At 41.9% G+C, this 20,002-nt stretch overlaps 1 protein-coding gene and 1 non-coding gene across 2 annotated transcripts in view; both read right to left on the minus strand.

The window, feature by feature from the left end:
• Positions 1 to 1,182: 1,182 nt before the first annotated feature.
• On the minus strand, positions 1,183 to 1,254 carry trnag-ucc (transfer RNA glycine (anticodon UCC)). Its single transcript has one exon. It is a non-coding gene; the product is annotated as a tRNA-Gly (tRNA).
• A 10,837-nt stretch (positions 1,255 to 12,091) lies between these two features.
• LOC144480030 (sialic acid-binding Ig-like lectin 12) overlaps positions 12,092 to 20,002 on the minus strand; it is a 62,829-nt gene continuing 54,918 nt past the window's right edge. The window contains exons 7-10 of the mRNA XM_078199182.1: positions 19,419 to 19,462; positions 14,908 to 14,967; positions 14,716 to 14,825; positions 12,092 to 13,114 (exon numbers count right to left, since the gene is read on the minus strand). Coding sequence (XP_078055308.1) covers positions 12,977 to 13,114; positions 14,716 to 14,825; positions 14,908 to 14,967; positions 19,419 to 19,462 — 352 coding nt within the window. The 3' untranslated portion in view covers positions 12,092 to 12,976. The remainder of the gene's footprint in view (positions 13,115 to 14,715; positions 14,826 to 14,907; positions 14,968 to 19,418; positions 19,463 to 20,002) is intronic.

A 20,002-nucleotide genomic window follows, 5' to 3' on the forward strand; every position in this document is an offset into this window, starting at 1 on the left:
CAGAGATGGCTAAAAGTTGGCTGTTTTCCCAGAAGTGGCCAAACCATGAATCAGGATGTTATTGGTTGGTCAGCACCTGGACAGTTGTGATGTGAGGAAGAGATGGTCTATCGCAGTGTGCAGTACTGATGATAATGACACCCACCGAACTCAAAGATGAAAGCTGTTGCTGGATAAGATTTCTGACCAATACTTGTATGAATAAAGAACAACATATTGTGGAATGGAAACAGAAAGTGCTGGAAAATGTCAGCAAGTTGAAATCGCAGCAGACTTGCTATGATTTTCCAGTACTTCCTTTTTTTGTTTCAAATTCCAGCATCCACAGTAATTTGCTTTTATATTGTGAAACAGTGTAGCTACATAGCACCACATTTTTGCGGGTGCTTGTAGTCATGTAATAGGTATTTTTAATGTATTAACTATTTGCTGTAAAGCTTATCCTTTTACTTGAAGTATCATTCATCTGTTAATTTATGTTTAATTTGAATTGATTTTGATTTACGTTAAAGTTGGAGTTACTAAAAGTGAAATCTTGTTGGTAATTTCTGCTTTCTAAGTTTGGTTATTTTTGTTTATGGGTTCCTCATGGGGATCGTACCGAGGCATAGTCAAGAAGTGAAGGGCTGGACTGTTATAATAAATCACATTGAAGAAAGTCATCCAAACTAAGAAATTTCCTGAGGTCCCTGCATACACTGACTAAAGCCACAAAGGCAAGAGAAAGTAAGGTCTAACTCCACAGATTGCGCCTGTGCACTGATTGAGACTAAAGTCCCAGTAGAGATGAGATTATCATCTATATCGCACTTCTAGCAGGAACCTTGTGCATCTGATCAGAAACTCTGATATCCACTTTTGACAAGTGAGATTTCCACCAAACTTACAAAACCACTTCTGAACAAATCAATATCGGACACTAATTGCTTAATCTTTGTCATTATTCGAGCAAAATATTTCAGAGTCAGGGTCTTTAACTGGGTATCGGTTCTCCCTTCCTAAGGTGATAAATCTCACCTGGATACTCAGCCAACTGGGCCCTCTTCAATGATCAACCTAGAATAATGTCCATTTTATTTAATTGCCCATCAAAGTTTGACTGTAATTTTACGTAAGAAATGTTTCTGTCCCTTCATTTAGAAACACATGTAGCCATCCATAAGGTTCTAAACAAATCCTCACTGAGATGGCCAGGAATCGAACCTGGATCAACTGCTTGGAAGGCAGCTGTGCTCACCATTATACCACCATCCTCCAATTAGTGGGCACCTTATTCCATACCATACCCTTAGTGCTATGAGGCTAAGGTCAGCGGAGACCATGAACTAAGCCTATGTTCCATAAGGCTTAGTACCAGACTAAGCAATGGGACCGTCAGCGAATGCTACAATGCACATTGCACAAATGACTTGATTGACTTTACACATAAATTGCAGGTTGTTCTTAAAGCACATTTTTTTCCACTGTTGGCATATGAGTGAGTAAGAAGTCAGGCTTTTAATTCTAGCTTGTAGGATCTGGCACCTGGTCAAGGTACCATTCACAGGGTAATAATGTGCGCTTTAAGCTAACCACCATTTCCTGCTTCTGCACCAGTATACCACGTCCTGTGTTCTGGCTAGCAGCTGCTGATACACTTTACCACACTGTGCTTTGTTATAGCTGGTGCAGGAAACTGAGGGAATCAAAGCTTTTTTTCACTGTGCTGTTTTTAAATTTCAAATTGATAAGCAGCGTCGGTGGCCTACTTTGAATTACAAGCCTATCAGAAATTAAATAATCCCTAAATTTCTGATGAAGAAACACAGGAGCAGGAAAAGACCATTTGGTCCCTTGAGTCTCGTACTGATTCTCCACAGATCGTGGCTGACCTGTACCTTTACTCCATTTGCCAGCCTTTGCTCCACATTCCATGATATCCTTGCCTACCGAAAATCTATCGATCTCAGTCACAAAATTGTCAATCGATCGAGCATCCAGAAAGTTTTGGCAGAGAAAATTTCAGGCTTCCCCAAACCGTTGTGTGAATAATTGCTTCTTGGAACAGAATTGTTCAACCTGTAATCCTTACTCAGAGCAGAGTTCACACACCACCAGAAAGTTGAATCAAGGCACAAAAGTTTCCTATGGCCTATATTCATGATGTCAACCTAATGTTTGCGGTAACAAGGAAAGGATAACATGGAAAGTAACTATTGTTACAGATTGGCGCAGTTTTAAGGGGGCTTGCCCAGTTTAATAGAACAGCGACATTAAACAATCCCTACACTTTGACAGGTGGGTCAATCTGCCATTTGAACATGAACATTAAAAAATGAATTCTAAAAGGGAATCATGCACAGCTCAAGTACAGATAAGGATCTAGTCAGTGGACTACAATGATCTGCAACAGAAATAGCAGAGAAACAGAGGCTGAAGGCTGCTGTTAAACTGGGTCATAGTTTGATTTTTCAAAGGGAGAGAAATTCATTTGTGTAGCGCTTATTTGACTTACCTTTGTTCCCTAGGGTAGGCTATGCAACAGGATACAACATGTATGGCCCAATTGGTACAATTAAATAACATCAATGAAGATTGCCCCATGTGCCACACAGGAAGGCAACACTATCCACCCCAATGAGCCAAGGTAAGTATGAGAGCATGGCATTGCGACTGAATATATCTCCCCCAGGACCAAAGATGTAAAATCATCCACCTCTTGCGCAATAAGAAATGGAATTTATTCATCACTCAGAAATATTACTGCAATACTCCGCCTCTTGAAATATGAAATTACCTCAATCACTTCAGGTTCCAATTATTCCGTATTTACAGCAATATTATGAGTTTATTTTTTTCTAATGCTGTAACCATAAAAAACTGGGCTGTGACTCTGCACTTCCTATTAATTTTGTAACGTTTCGTACTATTAAATAACATCATAAAGTGCTTAGAGGGCCGAAGGGCCTGTTTTCCTGTGCTGTACTAAAAGTAACTCATCTAAATGTTATTGAAGCACCCACATAAATAAAGTGAAGTTTATTTATTAATCACAAGTAGGCTTACATTCACACTGTAATGAAGTTACTGTGAAAATCCCCTAGTTGCCACACTCCGGCGCCTGTTCGGGTACACTGAGGGAGAATTTAGCATGGCCAATGTACCTAACCAGCACATCTTTGGACTGTGGGAGGAAACCAGAGTACCCGGAGGAAACCCATGCAAACACAGGAGAACATGCAGACTCCACACAGATAGTGGCCCAGGTCTCTGGTGCTGTGAGGCAGCAGTGCTAACCACTGTGCCACCGTGCCATCCCAAGTTAAGGACCTCATGCTGCCCTCACTGGTATTCAAATAAATGCAGGAACCTAAATTCAGGCCCCTAAATTTAAATCCATAGCCAAACCGGTGAGTTTAATTTAGATTCTTGATTGGTAAGGGGATCAAAGGTGATGGGGAAAAGGCAGGAGAATGGGCTTGAAAAACTTATCAGCCATGATTGAATGGCGGAGCAGACTTGATGGGCTACATGGCCAATTCTGCTCCTATATCTTATCGTCTCGTGGTTTTTAGAACATCAATATAATCAACGTAATCCTCTTTTAAAGTCCGAAATACGTAATTTGTTTAATCAAACAAATGTTCATTTAGTATTGAACTCTTAAAATGTTAACGAGACGACAAAAAAAATGCACTGAACTTTATTTGGATTGTTAAATGTTGCCATGTGTCACACAATTAGAGGATAGCACCTTCCCAGGAAACCATACCTCAAGTCAACTCGTATCTCAATATGACTTGTTCCAGAGTGGAAAAAAAGGTCATATAGTCCAATGTTTGAAAGAGCTACTCAGTTAGTCTCACTCACCTATAACGTAGCCAATTCTAACTTGTCAAATATTCCCTTTTGAAGGATACGAATGAATCTACTTTCATCTCCCTTTCACAAAATGAATTCTGGATCATAACAACTTGCTGCATTAAAAAATGCCCCCCACCCCCTAACCATTTTCCCTTTGGTTCAATGCCAAGAATTAGGGCGGCACAGTGGTTAGCACTGCTGCCTCACAGCACCAGCTTGTTCAATTCCCGCCCTCAGGTGAACATCTGTGTGGAGTTTGCACATTCTCTCCGTGTCTCCATGGGTTTCCTCAGGTGCTTCGGTTTCCTCCCACATTCCAAAGATGAGTGGGTTTGGTTTATTGGCCATGCTAAATTGTCCCTTAGTGTCAGGGGGACTAGCAGGGTAAATACATGGGATTATGGGTTAAGGGGCTGGGGGGGAGGGGATTGCTGTCAGTGCAGGCTCGATGGGCCAAATGGCCTCCTTCTGCACTGTAGGAATTCTTTGAAACCTCTATGGATCAAATGTCCTTTTTCTGTGTTTCATCATCCTGTCATTCTACATAACCGATGCAATGTTAATAAAGATTCTTGAACTATGTAATTCTGTTCATATTATGCATGTAGAACTAGGCTTGAACCAAAAAGAACAGAGACCTTTGCTTTTACTGGTTAGATATTCTTTTAGATCCTTTGGTAGCATTTGTGCTAAATTATTGGTCTGTTATATCTCAATTAGGAGCTGACACATTCAATCAAGGCATAACATCCAAATCCAATATTTTTCTGCTGGTTGTACTTGTGAATACATAATATAGTCTTTAACTCTGCAGAAACTGATGGTTAAACTGTGAAACCACAGCTATAGGTCAATACCTTAGAGGAAGTAACACGCCTCGTGGGGCTAAACTGTGTAGCTGGAAGATGTTAAGAAGCATCGGGACTGGGGTATGTCAAATAAAATGTCAAGGCTGCTTGTGGCAACTTGAATATGGAAGTAATTGCATGGTGATGAGATGGAGTATTGTTGGATGAGCGTGTTGACTTTTGAGTGAGCATTCCGGCAAAGCGGCAAATGGGCGGCACGGTAGCACAGTGGTTAGCACTGCTGCTGCTTCACAGCTCCAGGGACCTGGGTTCGAATTTCGGCTCGGGTCGCTGTCTGTGTGGAGTTTGCACATTCTCCCTGTGTCTGCGTGGGTTTCCTCCGGGTGCTCCAGTTTCCTCCCACAGTTCAAAGATGTGCGGGATAGATTGGCCATTCTAAATTGCCCCTTAGTGTCCTGGGATGCATAGGTTAGAGGGGTTAGTGTGTGGATAGGGCCTGGGTGAGATTGTGGTTGGTGCAGATTCGATGGGCCGAATGGCCTCTTTCTGCACTGTAGGATTCTATGATTCTAAAGTCAGGGGGCATCAGTCCAATGTGTATCATGAACCTAAACCTGTTTTCAAGACATGGCCCAAACAAACTCGGCATTGAATTTAAATGAAAACTATTTAATTAAATCTTAATTAAAACAAATTAGTGAGATAGAGCAGATATTTTTGATAATTCTTGAGGACAAGTTCAACCTTGGCTATACGTATGTATCATGAGTTCAAACATATTCTGCAGTTGCACATTATTGAAGTCAAATAGATCTTTGCATCGCAGCCGAATGAGGTGAAGAGGATCGTCAGGAGTACAGGGGGGCCCTGGGCGTCTCCAGCTCAACTAACAACCCCCTCCCTTTGAACGGCACACCTCTAGCTCCTGTCTCCGAGGAGGCAAACGTCCCTCAAGGTCCCAGTCTCCAAGGGGACACCCACCGAAGGTCATCTCAGGCCAAAGGGTGTGGAGGTCAGCAGGCCTCCTCAACCTCAGCTGCAGATCCTAGAGATACACCTAGATGTAGTGGAAGAGTGACGAAGATTAAGAAACCGTAGGCATTTAGTGGGCACGGGTGAATATAGGCACCAGTGCAGATAGGTCACCATTTTGTTTTGAATGTTTGGTAATAAATTTCACTTTGTTCATGCACAGTGCCTCCACCCTGTCAAATGTTTTTTCTGTCATGTGAATTCTAAAACAGGAACTGTCAGCATCTTTCATGTTGCTTAAAATGTTAGATATACATCATCATAGCATCTGCAACGATCTATATTTAAATAAGCCAGATGCATTGCTCGGCAGTTTGCACATATTTCAGAAGTTTTACAATCAAGTTTTACATCAAGAGAGCAACAAATGCTCTCGGAAGACTTTCAAAGCGATTGCTTCCTCTGTTTACTTTTGGCCTAAGCTAGGCTTTTTTGAGATGAAGATGTGATAGTATTATTTTTCCAGTGCATCACAGCTTTCTTTCATTTGAGTGAGGTTTACCGATTCTTCCCTTTTTCCATCCTATGCGCATCAACTGACATTGGCATACAAGTAACACAGACACAGGCAGCCCACATGTCACTGTTCCATATGTGAATCGAGATAGTAAGTAATGGCATATGCCAATTGATCAATAGGATCATCTTTATTGAGGTGACTCCCACTGTAGCAGGATGGCCCTTGAAGAGACAGCATGTTTTGATGGTCATGTGACCTGTTTTAAGTTTATTTATTAGTGTCACAAGTAGGCTTACATTAACAATGAAGTTACTGTGAAAATCCCCTAGTTGCCACACTCCTGTGCCTGTTCGGGTACACTGAGGGAGAATTTAGCATGGCCAATGCACCCAACCAGCGCGTCTTTCAGACTGTGGGAGGAAACTGGAGCGGCCGAAGGAAACCCACGCTGACACGGGGAGAACGTGCAGACTCCGCACCGACATTGACCCAAGCTGGGAATTGAACCCGGGTCCCTGGCGCCGTGAGGCAGAGTGCTAACCATTGTGCCACCGTGCACTTGCAAGAACCCTATGGATTGCCCCAGTGAGGAGCTGACCCAATCAGCAGGAGGGCGTGGACCACAGGTCGAGGAGGGACTGGCAGTTGGAGGCTGGGAATCTGGAGGAGACATCGCACTTGTCGTCTGGTCTTACCTTGTGGTGCTTGCACATAAATTCTCTGTTGGCAATAAACCCTTTACAGTTAAAACTTCATCGAGTTTCCCTCGATCTATTACACTTACCTAAACCAAAGATAATTGGATAAGAGGCTTAATAGTTTACCTTTTGCTGATCTTGGTCACTGATAACACTCCTCCAACTCAAGATCAGGCAACTCAACACGTACAGCTTGATCCTGGGGTTTTCAGGCATTGCTATACATGCATTTACTTTTGAGGAAGAACCTAAAATTAAAAGCAAATACATAGAAACAGCTGGAGCCAAGATAGTTATACATCTTTGACAGATATGTGTCTGCACGCACTTCCTGTCTGTGCAACTTGTCTTCCTGTTGTCTGGATTCGGCCACTTCTACATTTAAAATTCTTTGTCAATAGGTATTGACAAATTTACATTGGAAAAAGCATTCTGATTATGCAATCTGACCAATCTCAAAGAGTGTTTTCTTTGAATTTTCTTACACTTGACATTTTTACCATAGTAATTGTAACTTCGCGTCCAAAGTAAGGGGTTCAATCAAAATATAAACATGAAAAAAGGGAAGGAGACATTTCACCACGTAATTTATTTTATCAACGTTCAATAACTTCATTAAAGTTTTCACCAGACGGTGTCAGTCCCTCTCAAAAACCTGGGCTTGAAGCTGATATTTTTACTGAGACCTGTGACACTACGAAAGTTTATCTTTTCTGCTCACGTGAAGTGCATCTAATTTTCTCGGACACATCCATTCCAGCCATTCAACTTATACAAGTGGAAATTGTTCTGCACTTTCTTCAACATTCTGCTCAGTAGCTTCTCTTTAAATGGTTTTCATAAAGTCAGAGGACTAATTCCAAAAGCTTATAGTAAAATTTACAATATCAATGTATATTGGTGAGACAAACACATTGTTGCTTTTGCTATGTGTTTTGTGAACTTCAAAACGTGGATTAGAGAGGGAATGATCCTGACACCGGAACAGGTAGATTAGATTATCATAGATTCCCTACAGTACAGAAGGCCATTCGCCCATCGAGCCTGCACTAATAACAATCCCACCCAAGGCCCCATCCCCGAAATCCACATTTACCCTGCTACCCCGCGCCCCCCCCCCCCCCCCCCCCAACACTAAAGGTCAATTTAGCATGGCCAATCAACCCAACCTGCACATCTTTGGAGGGTGGGAGGAAAGCGGAGCACCCAGAGGAAACCCACGCAGACACGGGGAGAACATGCAAATTCCCGGTAGGCCCACCTGAAACTGGGCCTTACGCCTCATTTAAATTTGACCAGTAATCTGCAGGTCTCTGCTGCTTATTCGCAGGCAGTGAAACGGACCTCAATATTGAGCTGTTGATAGGAGCAACACAGAGAGATCAGTGGCAGATAAGAGAGCTACAATATTTGCTTCAACTTATGTAACAATATGCAAATTTAGCAAATATATTATTAAAAATCTTGAGCTGGGAACATACTTCCTGCTGTCAAAACTTCCTTCCTGTTGTCATGATTTTTTGGTTATTCTTTCATGTCAGCATGCACCCTAAGTGCTCGTTACTACATTTCCTATTTAACTTTATCAAATGCTTACAGCAAGTTCAGACCATTTGATGGATCTCTGCAGTGATTCTTAAGTTAAGTTTCTGATGATCTTTTACATATATTTATGTATAAATTATATCAATCAATTACAATTTATTAGTGAATATAAAGATGTTAAAGTAGTCCATACAGCATGGTGGCACAGTGGCTAGCACTGCTACCTCACAGCGCCAGGGTCCAAGGTTCAATTCCCGGCTTGGGTCACTGTCTGTATGGAGCCTGCATGTTGTCCCCATGTCTTTGTGGGTTTCTTCTGGGTTCTCTGGTTTCCTCCCACAGTCTGAAAGATATGTACATTGGCCATGCTAAATTCTCCCTCCGTGTACCCGAACAGGTGTCGGAGTGTGGCAACTAGGGGATTTTCACAGTAACTTCATTGCAGTGTCAATGTAAGCCTACTTGTAACACTAATAAGTAAATTTATCTTCTTGCAGCAAACTTAGTGAGCAGACACTGAATGTGGGAGCAAAATAATATTACTGGGGAGTAGGGTAAATTGGATAGTGCTTTCAAAGATGGGCTAAATGGCCTCTTCTGCGCTGTGTCATTCCATGAATCTAATAATTTGGCCAGCAAAGGATGTTATGCATAAAATAGCATTTTATGCCATACAACCCTTACTTTCTGTAACAACAACATTTCGTGTGTTACAATCACACTTTCACTGTCAGACTTCCTTGATTAACACAAACTTATAACATTAAATTAATAATCAATCCTAGTCGGGGAGATGATGGACAAGCGGTTTATCACTAGACTATTAATCCAGAAACTCAGCTCGTGTTCTGGGGACAAAGGTTTGAATCTCCCTCACAGCAGATAATTGAATTTCATTTCAATTTTAAAAAAAATCTGGAATTAAAAATTTACCGATGACCATAAAGCCATTGCCGATTGTCAGAAAAACCATCAGGTTCACCAATGTCCTTTAGGGAAGGAAATCTGCCGCCCATACCTAGTCTGGACTACATGTGACTCCAGACCCACAGCAATGTGGTTGACTCTCAACCACCCTCTGAAATCACCTGGCAATCCCCTCAAGGGCAACTGGGGATGTGCAATAAATACTGACCAACCAGCGATGCCCATGTTCCACGAATGAATAATGAAAAAAATGAATAATCTGTCATTATGTTAAATGCAAGTCTTCCTTTATAAATAAAAGAACAAAGAAAGTAAGTACAATCAGATAACTTGAAATGCTTTCTGGAGCAACAACATTTCTAAATTAAGATATCAAAGATGTTTTTTAAAAAGATACGTTGCATAATAACATGGCTACATATATCCATTATGTGCCTTTTTCCAATTTTAAGTTTTTAAGTCAACAGTCTCAAAGGCTGACGTCTTACTGAATAATTTCTCCCAGAAGAATTAATGAATGTTACTAAACACATTGTAAGCGAGGACATTTATAACATTTTTTCAACAGATTTTAGCACATTTCTTATCAGTTACTGAAAAAAGGATCTCTCCCCATCTTGTAACCACTTGTTATTTTCTTTGTTCAAACAAAAAACAAAAGATTATGACCATATGATTATGAGGAGCGTGCTCAGAGTGAATAGTTAGAAGCTTTTTCCCAGGGTGGAAGAGTCAATTACTGGGGGGGCAAATTTTTTACACAGAGTCTGGTGGGAGCCTGGAACTCGCTGCCAGGGGAGGTAGTGGAAGCAGATACGATAGTGACTTTTAAGGGACGTCTTGACAAATACATGAATAGGATAGGAATAGAAGGATATGGTCCCGGAAAGGGAGGTGGTTTTAGTTCAGTCGGGCAGCATGGTCGGTGCAGGTTTGGAGGGCCAAAGGGCCTGTTCCTGTGCTATAATTTTCTTCGTTCCTTGTTCCAAAACAAACTTGAAGTTGAATTTTCAGTTTTATATGAACTTCTCAATTTCTACTTTGCTTCCAGTTCGATTAATCACACCAGTAGTTTATTTTATCAAGACTGTTTTTATCATTCAGTGGGAGAGTTGCAGGATTTTGGTTTGTTTTTAAAAGTGATTTGAACCTTATTGGGACATGAAGCTGAATGAAGAATGGCTCACTGATTGGCAGTGTCCTTTTTCCCCTATGCAGTGTAGCCCCAACTTCAATTAAAACCATTTCCTTCTAAGACAAGAGGCAAAATTTTTTGGGGTCAATTCTTTTGGCATAAACAATGAAATTTTGAATATTTTGGAAAGAGAATCATGCTTACTGAAGAGTTGATAATAAAGACAGACAGAATGTACTTAGTGCTTAACAGTAAGAGCTGGTCAATTTCATGGTGGGACGAGGTTGTGTGAATCAAAATTCAGTCGCAAACAGATTAGAGAAGGGATCTGACTGGTGCAAACACCTTGAGGTTGCCTGATTGGTTATTTTGAACTAAGCACAGATCTGAATTTCCTTGTCCCTCTCCTCCCTAGTACTGGCACGTCAATGCTCACCCATCCCATCAAGGATTTTCCTCTTCATATGAACTTTCTCCCAAATCCCAGACCCACCACAATGCCCAAGCCCTAGACCACCCAACCAGTGTTTCATGATCGTATAATGAATATACTCTTAGACTAACGGCTGTTACCTTGACCTTTTCAATTTGTTTGCACTTTCCTCTCTTTCCCATAATAAACAGACACGAGAATGCATAAACCACTCCTGAAGAGAGGGCATAGGTTAGCACTGCTGCCTCACAGCCCCAATGACCTGGCTTCGATTCTGGCCTTGGGTGACTGTCTGTGTGGATATTGCACATTCTGTGTAAAAGAGACACTTTCACTCACAACGCTCTTCTATTTACAAGATCATGTAAGTAGATCTTGTGATCTATAAATTGTTGCACTGTGGTAGCATTACAGAACCTACTCTATTTTCACAATATAAGTGGTTTTCACAGTCGTCCTGGGTGCTGAGGTTCCTACACATAATAATCTGTATAAACATTTCCATTCTGCGTGGATTTCCTCCCACAATCCAAATATTGTGCAGGTTAGGTGGATTGGCTATGCTAAACTGCCCCTTAGTGTACCAAGATATGTAGGTTAGGGGGTTTAGTGGGGAAAATACGTGGGGTTACGGGGATAGGGCCTGAGTAAGATGCTCTGACTGAGGGTCAGCGCAGACTCGATGGGCCAAATCGCCTCCTTCTGCACTGCAGGGATTCTCACGATTCTATGATCAAGGGACTACAGTCAGTGTTCCCAGACACAGCAACTCACTCTCAAAGTCTCCTACACTCCCAGATTCGGCAAGCTGTCTGATCCCAGATCCTCTCTCCAGCTTATCATAAGGCATCCACGGCTTTTGTAAGCTTGGAAGACTGGATTTTTTGTCCACATACATGGTCAAGAAATTTCATATTACGTCATCAAATTGCTGCAAATAATAAGTCGGCACTGCAGAATATCAGCTAATTCCATCCTCACCTCCTTAAGCATTTGCCTATTTTCAGTCATTATTATTTTACATGAAATCTGACATTTTTGATTGTTAGTTGCCTGCTCCAGGATTCTGCAAATGTGTAAAAGAGACACTTTGACTCACAACGCTCTTCTATTTACAAGATCATGTAAGTAGACCTTGTGATCTATAAATTGTTGCATTGTGGTAGCATTACAGAATCTACTCTATTTTCACAATATAAGTGGTTTTCACAGTCGTCCTGGGTGCTGAGGTTCCGACACATAATAATCTGTATAAACATTTCCATTCAATTTTTTTTTCAGTTATGGACAGCATTCATCAACATTTGTTTTGCAAATGTGCAATTTTGTACGTTCAAGCAGTGAAATGATAAAAATTTATCTATCTTTGGTTACAAGCTGAGAATTCGACTGCTGAAATAGATTTTTAAAGTATATCAGGCTCTGCAATTCTGAACCACATAGAAGAAACTGTTCAGGGTTTGACCCTTGGTCTGTGCTGAGTTAGCTAAACTCAGTTCTGATGGCAGTAATGCATTTGTCCTCTTGTCCTTCAGTAGACACGAACAAGGGCAGCTAAGGTTCTGACTTCTTGCCATCGGGATCTCCAACTGTAAAATCCATGGGCGATGAGTGGGAACAGAGAGCAGTTGACTGCAGTGCTTCCCTAGGCTTCTGAGAGACTGAGTTTGGGACCTTCTTTGTGAAATATAAACGTAAAAGCTTATGCCGCAAATAACAAAGGGTCAATTTGTGGAGCTACGTCCGGAGCTGCAGGTACAAATGGCATTACTGCTGCCTCGTCTCTGCACTTAGCAGGGGAAGGACAGTCAAAGTGGCTCATCACGGCCAGGGCATGGGGAAATATGTTTCAAACTGTTTGGCCCATAATGAATTTCCAGCAGCTTAAAAAAGAATGAATGCTATTGACTGATCAGGATCGCAGGAAACACTATGAAGTGAGATGCAACTCCTGCAACGCGATTCTAGTTCATTCAGTCACAGTCCTTCAGTTTGCAGATGTTCGGCAGGTCATTTTTATTTAAAATGAAGAGTGGTGAGCAGGTTTGTTAATAATGCCGTAAATTTAGCAGGAAGCTAATCTCTGGTGCACAGTCAAGCAGGTCTTAAATCCTGATATGAAATCCGAATTGCAGAATATTCAGAGGTATCATCGACGTGTTTGTGAGGAGATGAACCATGGATGTATCGGAAGTCTTTCCCAGTACTTTTCTCTTTTATATCAGGTGTGTGCTGCAAGTATAAAAAAATGAAAAGAACTTTTTCAAAAATCATCCGATAAACGTGGAATAAAACTATAAAGTGTTGGAAACACTCTGCAGTGGGATCTGTAGAGAGAGGAAGGCGAGGGGTTAATTCTTCGGGGTCTATGACCCTTTTTCAGAACCAAAGAGTCATAAGATCTGAAATGTTAACCAGAATTTCCTCTCCACAGAGGCTGCCAGATTAATTGAATTTTTCTACCATCTGCTGGACATGTTGTCTTTTGCTTCACAAAGATGGGACCACATTGTATTCCTATTCCCACCTGTTTAAAGTGTTTTGCTGTGGGTTTCCCTACAGCAACCATCCAACTTACAGCCTGGATAAGGTCCACAGAATTCTCATAGGCAGAAAAGAATTTTTTTTTAAAATCCTTCTCCCACTCCCAGTTTGCAGGTACCTGATCAGCCCTGGAAACTTACAAAGCTTGCTGTCCTTTGCATAATCAAAGGAGGAAGGAACAAATTAATTTTCAACAAAAGGTAATGAGTGGAGATGGAGGCATTCACTTAAGATTTTGAGCGTTGCTGAAAAAAAGAGATACGCTGTCGAAGCTTTTTTTCTTGCACTCAGCAGGACAGATGCAAGAATACCAAATTTCAAAAGGAAGAACAATTTATGCTGCATGAGAAAAGGGCTGTTGATTGGATGGCTATTTGGCTCTGATTGGCAAAGTCTTGGCCAGATAATGTCTAGATTGGGTTGGGGGGGAAAGGGAAAGGGGGCAAGGAGGTTCTCGCTGATGCTAAACACGCTAGGCCTCTCCCCTGCAACTCTCAGTCAGAACAGGGGAACATATGCCTAGAACAAGAAGCTAAAGACTAAGATCTCACATGAGCAGAATGTTAGACAAATGGTTTGCTCTTTGTGCCAAATAGATGCACTTTGAACACCACATTTAAAAACTGCTTTAATTCCTCCCTCGCCCTGTATTTAGTTTCCAGTTTCAGATCTGTAATTGTGAAGAGACACCAAGAGGGCACAGATCTCATTTTGCATTTGGATTTTGAAGTCCAAGATCAGCACTGTGCAAACTCCACACAGACAGACGGTGACCCCAGCCGGGAATCGAACCCAGGTCCCTGGAGCTGTGAAGCAGCAGTGCTAACCACTGTGCTACCGTGCCACCCAAAATGTTTCTTTGATTGTCCTTGAATCTTCCCGCCACACTTGCCATCCTCTCTTGCCACACCACACCCTTTGGGAACCACTGCCAGAACTATATTGAATGTTTCTGCCCAGTTTCGAACCGGGGACCTTTCGCGAGTGGGGCGAACGTGATAACCACTACACTACAGAAAGTATTACAGAAATGTTGTGACATTGTGACACTAATAAATAAACTTAAAGAATTTATAAAGGGATACTGCTGGCCAATGAATCCATTCTGCTCTCAAAAAACAACCTTTGAAGAGAAAGGACTTTTATTCAGCAAAAAAGGTGGCAATGCTTCACTGGGTACATTTTTCCTCAGAGGGCATTGACTCATAATTGACCCCATGCTGGACAATGGACATCAGGTACATGAAAGATAAATGACAAAGAAAGTTGGACTTGAATTGTATTAATACCTTGGGCCATTGATTGTGGCATTGTTGCTTTGGATTATGAATGACAATGTCTGCATAGGACACTTCTTCATCTTCCTCTTCTGCATTGTTGTATTCAATAACATAATCTGCTTTTGGGGATTAAAAAAACTGCATGAAACATTCATCGTAGCATTAAAATAGGGAAGAATTTTAAGTTGAATCTTAACTTACCTGTCTCATGTTTTGGATTCCGTGGTAGATTATCTCTTCTGACTAATGCATATATTGTATCTGTAAATTGAAACATGCGAACATTAAAGTGAATAAACCCCAAACCTGATACACTAATCGATTTAAATGAACAGAGGTGGGAAGAGAATCACGTGGAGGATGAATGCAGGCACAGAACCATTGTGCTTAATGGCCTTCTTTGGTTCTCTACATTCCATGTAAAATATTCCCTTCCCCATTTCTTCTTTTTCCGCCCTCTTTAAAAACTCATTTGCGTCATTGACAATTTCTCAGATGTTAAAAATTGTGATGGATAGGTATTGGTTAGATGCATTGGCGATGCTAAATTTTCCCTCAGTGTACCCGAACAGGCACTGGAGTATGGCAACTGGGGGATTTTCAGAGTGTTAATGTAAGCCTATTTGTGACTAATAAACAAACTTAAAAAACTCCCCATTTATCTGCCTTTTTCACTTGGTTAGCTCCATTGGCTGGATGGCTGGTTTGTGATGCGGAGAGACATCAACAAATGCGAGTACCAGCTGAGGTTATTCATGAAGACCTACCTTCTCAACCTTGCCCCTCACCTGAGGTGTGGTGACCCTCAGGTTAAATGTTCATCAGCCTATGGTCATCTGAGACTATGGTGACTTTACCACTTCAGTTGTTTACAAGGAATAGGTAGAAGCAGTATAACTGATAGTGACTAACTATCAACCTGCCCTGCCTTTTAGCTACAGATTAGCTCTCCTTTGATCAATACATCCTCCAGCAGGCTCGTTGAAATGAAAATGTGAGCAATAAAGGTGGTAATGCAGCCAATCCGCCGCATAGTGAATCATGCAGTACATAGCAATCGAAACCTTGAACTGTTGCTGTCTTCAAAGATTGATTGTTAATAACTCACATCAACAACAACTACAATTTGGATTTATTTGGTGCCTTTAAGCTAATCAAACAGGGGACCCAGGCTGACACTGCCAAGGTGGCAATGCCCAGGTGGCATCCCCCCGCCCAGCGCCCGACCCTCTAGGGGGCCTCAATGGAGAGAGACTAGTGGGCCTGGAGATTTCAGTCCCAGGCCTGCTAATGAGATTTAAAAGAGGTGGAGATGTGCATTTGCATAAATTATGCAGCTTTGTGCCAGAAGTCGGCGCGGAACTGACGGAGCTGGAAATCCAGCGACCGGAGACATGCGGAGGCCATGGCACCCAACAGGGATCCCGCAAAACGGCCTCCGCTCGAGTCTTCCGGCCCACTGTGCCACAAAAGCAGCACAGTGGGATGGGAGAATCACTCCCTACAAGACCAGTTCAGACCACTATTCTTACTTCCCAGTTTTACTGTTTTCTCCCTCTGGACACAAAACCGGAAGGGGTTTGAAATAATCTCTTCTTCGTTCAATCTGTCTTCAGTGATTTACAAGTTGAACAATTTGATCTCCGCTGAGATTATCAGTGGATCTTAATTTCAGATCATCTGCCCATCGGCAATCCCTGATTGGATCATTTGGTATTACAGTTGGATATAATAGCCTCTCTCTTGATGGTGCAAATCTGCTGGAATCCTGCTATACACATTAAGCTGAGCCATGGATGGGATGGATATAGCGGGCGTGTACCTCATCCGGATTCATTCCAAAAGGAATATGAGTTGTGGTTTCAGAAATAGGAATTCACTTTGTGGTCATTCTTAACCTTCACCTTGATCCTTGCAGATTACCTCTGCAGTACAGTGGTTAGCATTGCTGCCTCACAGCGCCAGAGACCTGGGTTCAATTCCCGGCTTGGGTCACTGTCTGTGTGGAGTTTGCACGTTGTCTGCGTGGGATTCCTCCGGGTGCTCCAGTTTCCTCCCACAGTCCAAAAATGTGTGGGTTAGGTTGATTGGCCAGGCTAAATTGCCCCTTAGTGTCAGGGGATTAGCAGGGTAAATATGTGGGGTTATGGGAAAGGGCGTACATGGGATCCTCTGTCAGAGAGTCGGTGCAGGCTCGATGAGCCAAATGGCCTCCTTCTGCATTGTAGGGAGTCTATGAAATAGATTTTCAGGTGGAAGTTTCATACCTGAGTCTGGACATTGAGTTCAGGGTAATTGTCTAGGATTGTAAAAGCAGGGCTCACATTTCTAGCAATGGTCACTCGGTAATACACACTGAGTGATTCATTTTCTCTGCTACAGTAAAGCTGATGCACGTTGTGGCTTCCCCAGTGCAGCCCAGCTGAGAACTGCAAATTCATCAAACCTGGGACTTTCCTGTCACAATACCAGCGAAAGCTCCAAGCTTTAAAGCACTGACCACAGTCAGTAGATAGAAATCAAATGAATAATAACTCAGGGACACTTAGTACGGCTGCCTCGCTGTCAGTATACAATCACACTTTAACCACAAATGATGTAGAGAAATGAATGTAGCTCTGGCTCCAGTATCAGTGACGTATTCAAAACTGCTTCATCTCTGTGTCCGTGTGGTTTGCCGAAAGACTTGGGGGTTTAACTTCCTGATTTTTCATACAAAGCGTCAATTGCCAAGTTTCATTAGTCTAATGGGCGGAAATCAAAAAGCAAGTGGCTGCAATGTTTCTGGCAATGACTTCTTGGAGTACAAATCAAGTATGTGAGACTGAAAGAAACCAGCCATTATGGTGCACAGTTTAATGTTCTTTTCATGCTTGTCATGGGATGTTGGCATTTAACCAGTATAAGCGTCAAATATTTTATTAAGTGTAGGAAGTACAATTCAACAATGATGCAACAAAACTAAATGGGAACAATTGTTTATTGATTAGGGTATGGAATTGGTCACTGAGGACATATTAGAAACATTTTGGTTGGGATGTGCCAGTCCTAACAATGGTGGGAGTTGTCGCAGGCAAGACTGGAACATTTGGAGAGTGGCCAAATGTTCATTGGCTTTGGGAGGGAATTTCCAGTCCTGCCGACTCTTTGGTTTGGTGGAAGAGGAATAGTCTACAAACTTGCCCCAAGCCCAAAGAGCAGGGCTGACGATTACAGACCAGTGAAGTTTGAGTGTAGGAGGTATTGTGGCACAATGGGTGGCATCCCTGCCTCCGAGTCAGATGCTCCAGCTTCGAGTCCCACCCTAGGACTGCGGCACGGTGGCATAGTGGTTAGCAGTGCTGCCTCATAGCGCCAGGGACCCAGGTTCAGTTCCGGCTTTGGGTCACTGTCTGTGTGGAGTTTGCACGTTCCCCCCATGTCTGCGTGGATTTCCTCCAGGTGCTCTGTTTTCCTCCCATGGTCTGAAGATGTGCAGGTTAGGTTGATTGGCCATGGTCAATGTGTGGGGTTACAGGAAAGGCCTGGATAGGATACTCCGTTAGAGTGTCTGTGCAGACGTGATGGGCTGAATGGCATCCTTCTGCACTGTAGGGATTCTACGATGATTCTATGATTCTATGACTTAAAGTGCATTCATAATATGGCCAAACAGGTTGAGTGTCAATTTGCAAATCCTTCCAGCATAGCTGGCAGTAAGAGCAGGAGAGACTCCTAGTCAGCTTTACTTGATGTGAAGTGGCGCCCCTCAAGCTACAAGCCTCTGCGACAGACTAGTTACCTGTTTCAGGAATTGCTAGCTCTGGAAGCAGATAGAAGTCTACCTTAGTGTACCACTACCTGCGGGAAGATAATTGGAATTGGAATGGAATGGAATTTTCTGTGGAATGCCGCAATGAGCTGTGATGAAATTTGGAAGAAGAGTCATAACTTAAAAGGGAACCTCAAGTTATGACAAGTTTAATATGCCTTGCAGACATGTGAAGAAATTAAACACAGCAATTACTAAATGATAATGCAATTGTGTTACACCTGCCAAATTGAACATCTGCCAAGTTGGCAAAGAAAATATGATGCTAAAATTAATTTATATGGCTCAAATCCCCCCATATGAATTCCAATTATTCTTAAAGGCGAAAATTAGGAGATATAATTGCAACAGATTAAGTTTTCAACACTATTTCAAGAAAATTATCCTCACTTTTTAGTTCCTCGTGCTTGATGTAGATGTTGTGGTGGAAAAGTGAACAGATACACAAGCCAGCTCTGTCAATGGGGACATGTAAACAGTTACTGAGATCCATTAAAGCAGCTGGTGGCGCCATTCTTCCTGTCATGTTCAACCACTTTGTCTTTAATTATGTGAGTCTGTTTATTATTGATGCTCACTGTGCTTAATTAATTAAGCCTGGGTGTGGACTCAAGTGAATAGTAAGCAAAATGTGGAAATTACTGGAGATTCATTCCTTTTACTGGATACGGGCGTCACTGGACTCCGAAAGACGTGCTGGTTAGGTGCATTGGCCATGCTAAATTCTCCCTCAGTGTACTCGAACAGGCGTCTGAGTGTGGCAATTAGGGGATTTTCACAGTAACTTCATTGCAGTATTAATGTAAGCCTAATTGTGACACTGATAAATAAACTAAAAAAAATCTATTTGATTGCACAGATATGCATCCTTACAATATTTAGTAAATAAATATGCACCTACCAGAATCACTGTTGCCAGTTGCATTCCTGTCCATGATTTCTTGACTGGAACAGATAGAAATAAAATAAAATTAATGTTATGTTTTATTCACCTATAGTTCAGTAACATTGGGTATAAGATCTAGACAAAACACTCAGCAACTTTCAACATTTGAATGTAGCCTACATAATGGTGTATCACAGCTTTAAGAGCTTTCAGATGGTGAGTGCTTCCAATTATCTAACCTACCATTGTAATGACTTGAGTGGACCATGTTGCAAATGAAAGAAACAGTGTTTTCACCTGCATCCATACTTCTTTTCCACTTCGAGTAGATCAGAGCACAATCATTCCCTTTTTTTTGAAAATGTATTTAAATGCGTAGCATTTCATCATGACCATGTAACTCCATTTCTGGTTTGATGAGTGCTGCCCTACCAAATGCATTTGAAAACAAAATCTCATATCAGGCCTTGGAAGCATAAACACGCTCTATTTGCTGAAGTGGTGTGTGTAATACGTGGAATAGATCAGCACCATTAAAACACAAAGTTATCGGTGAACCTTTTCAACAGTACTGAAAAAAAAGACAACCCTACAGGTCA

Source organism: Mustelus asterias, chromosome 27 (assembly GCF_964213995.1).
Source record: "Mustelus asterias chromosome 27, sMusAst1.hap1.1, whole genome shotgun sequence".
Taxonomy (NCBI): domain Eukaryota; kingdom Metazoa; phylum Chordata; class Chondrichthyes; order Carcharhiniformes; family Triakidae; genus Mustelus; species Mustelus asterias.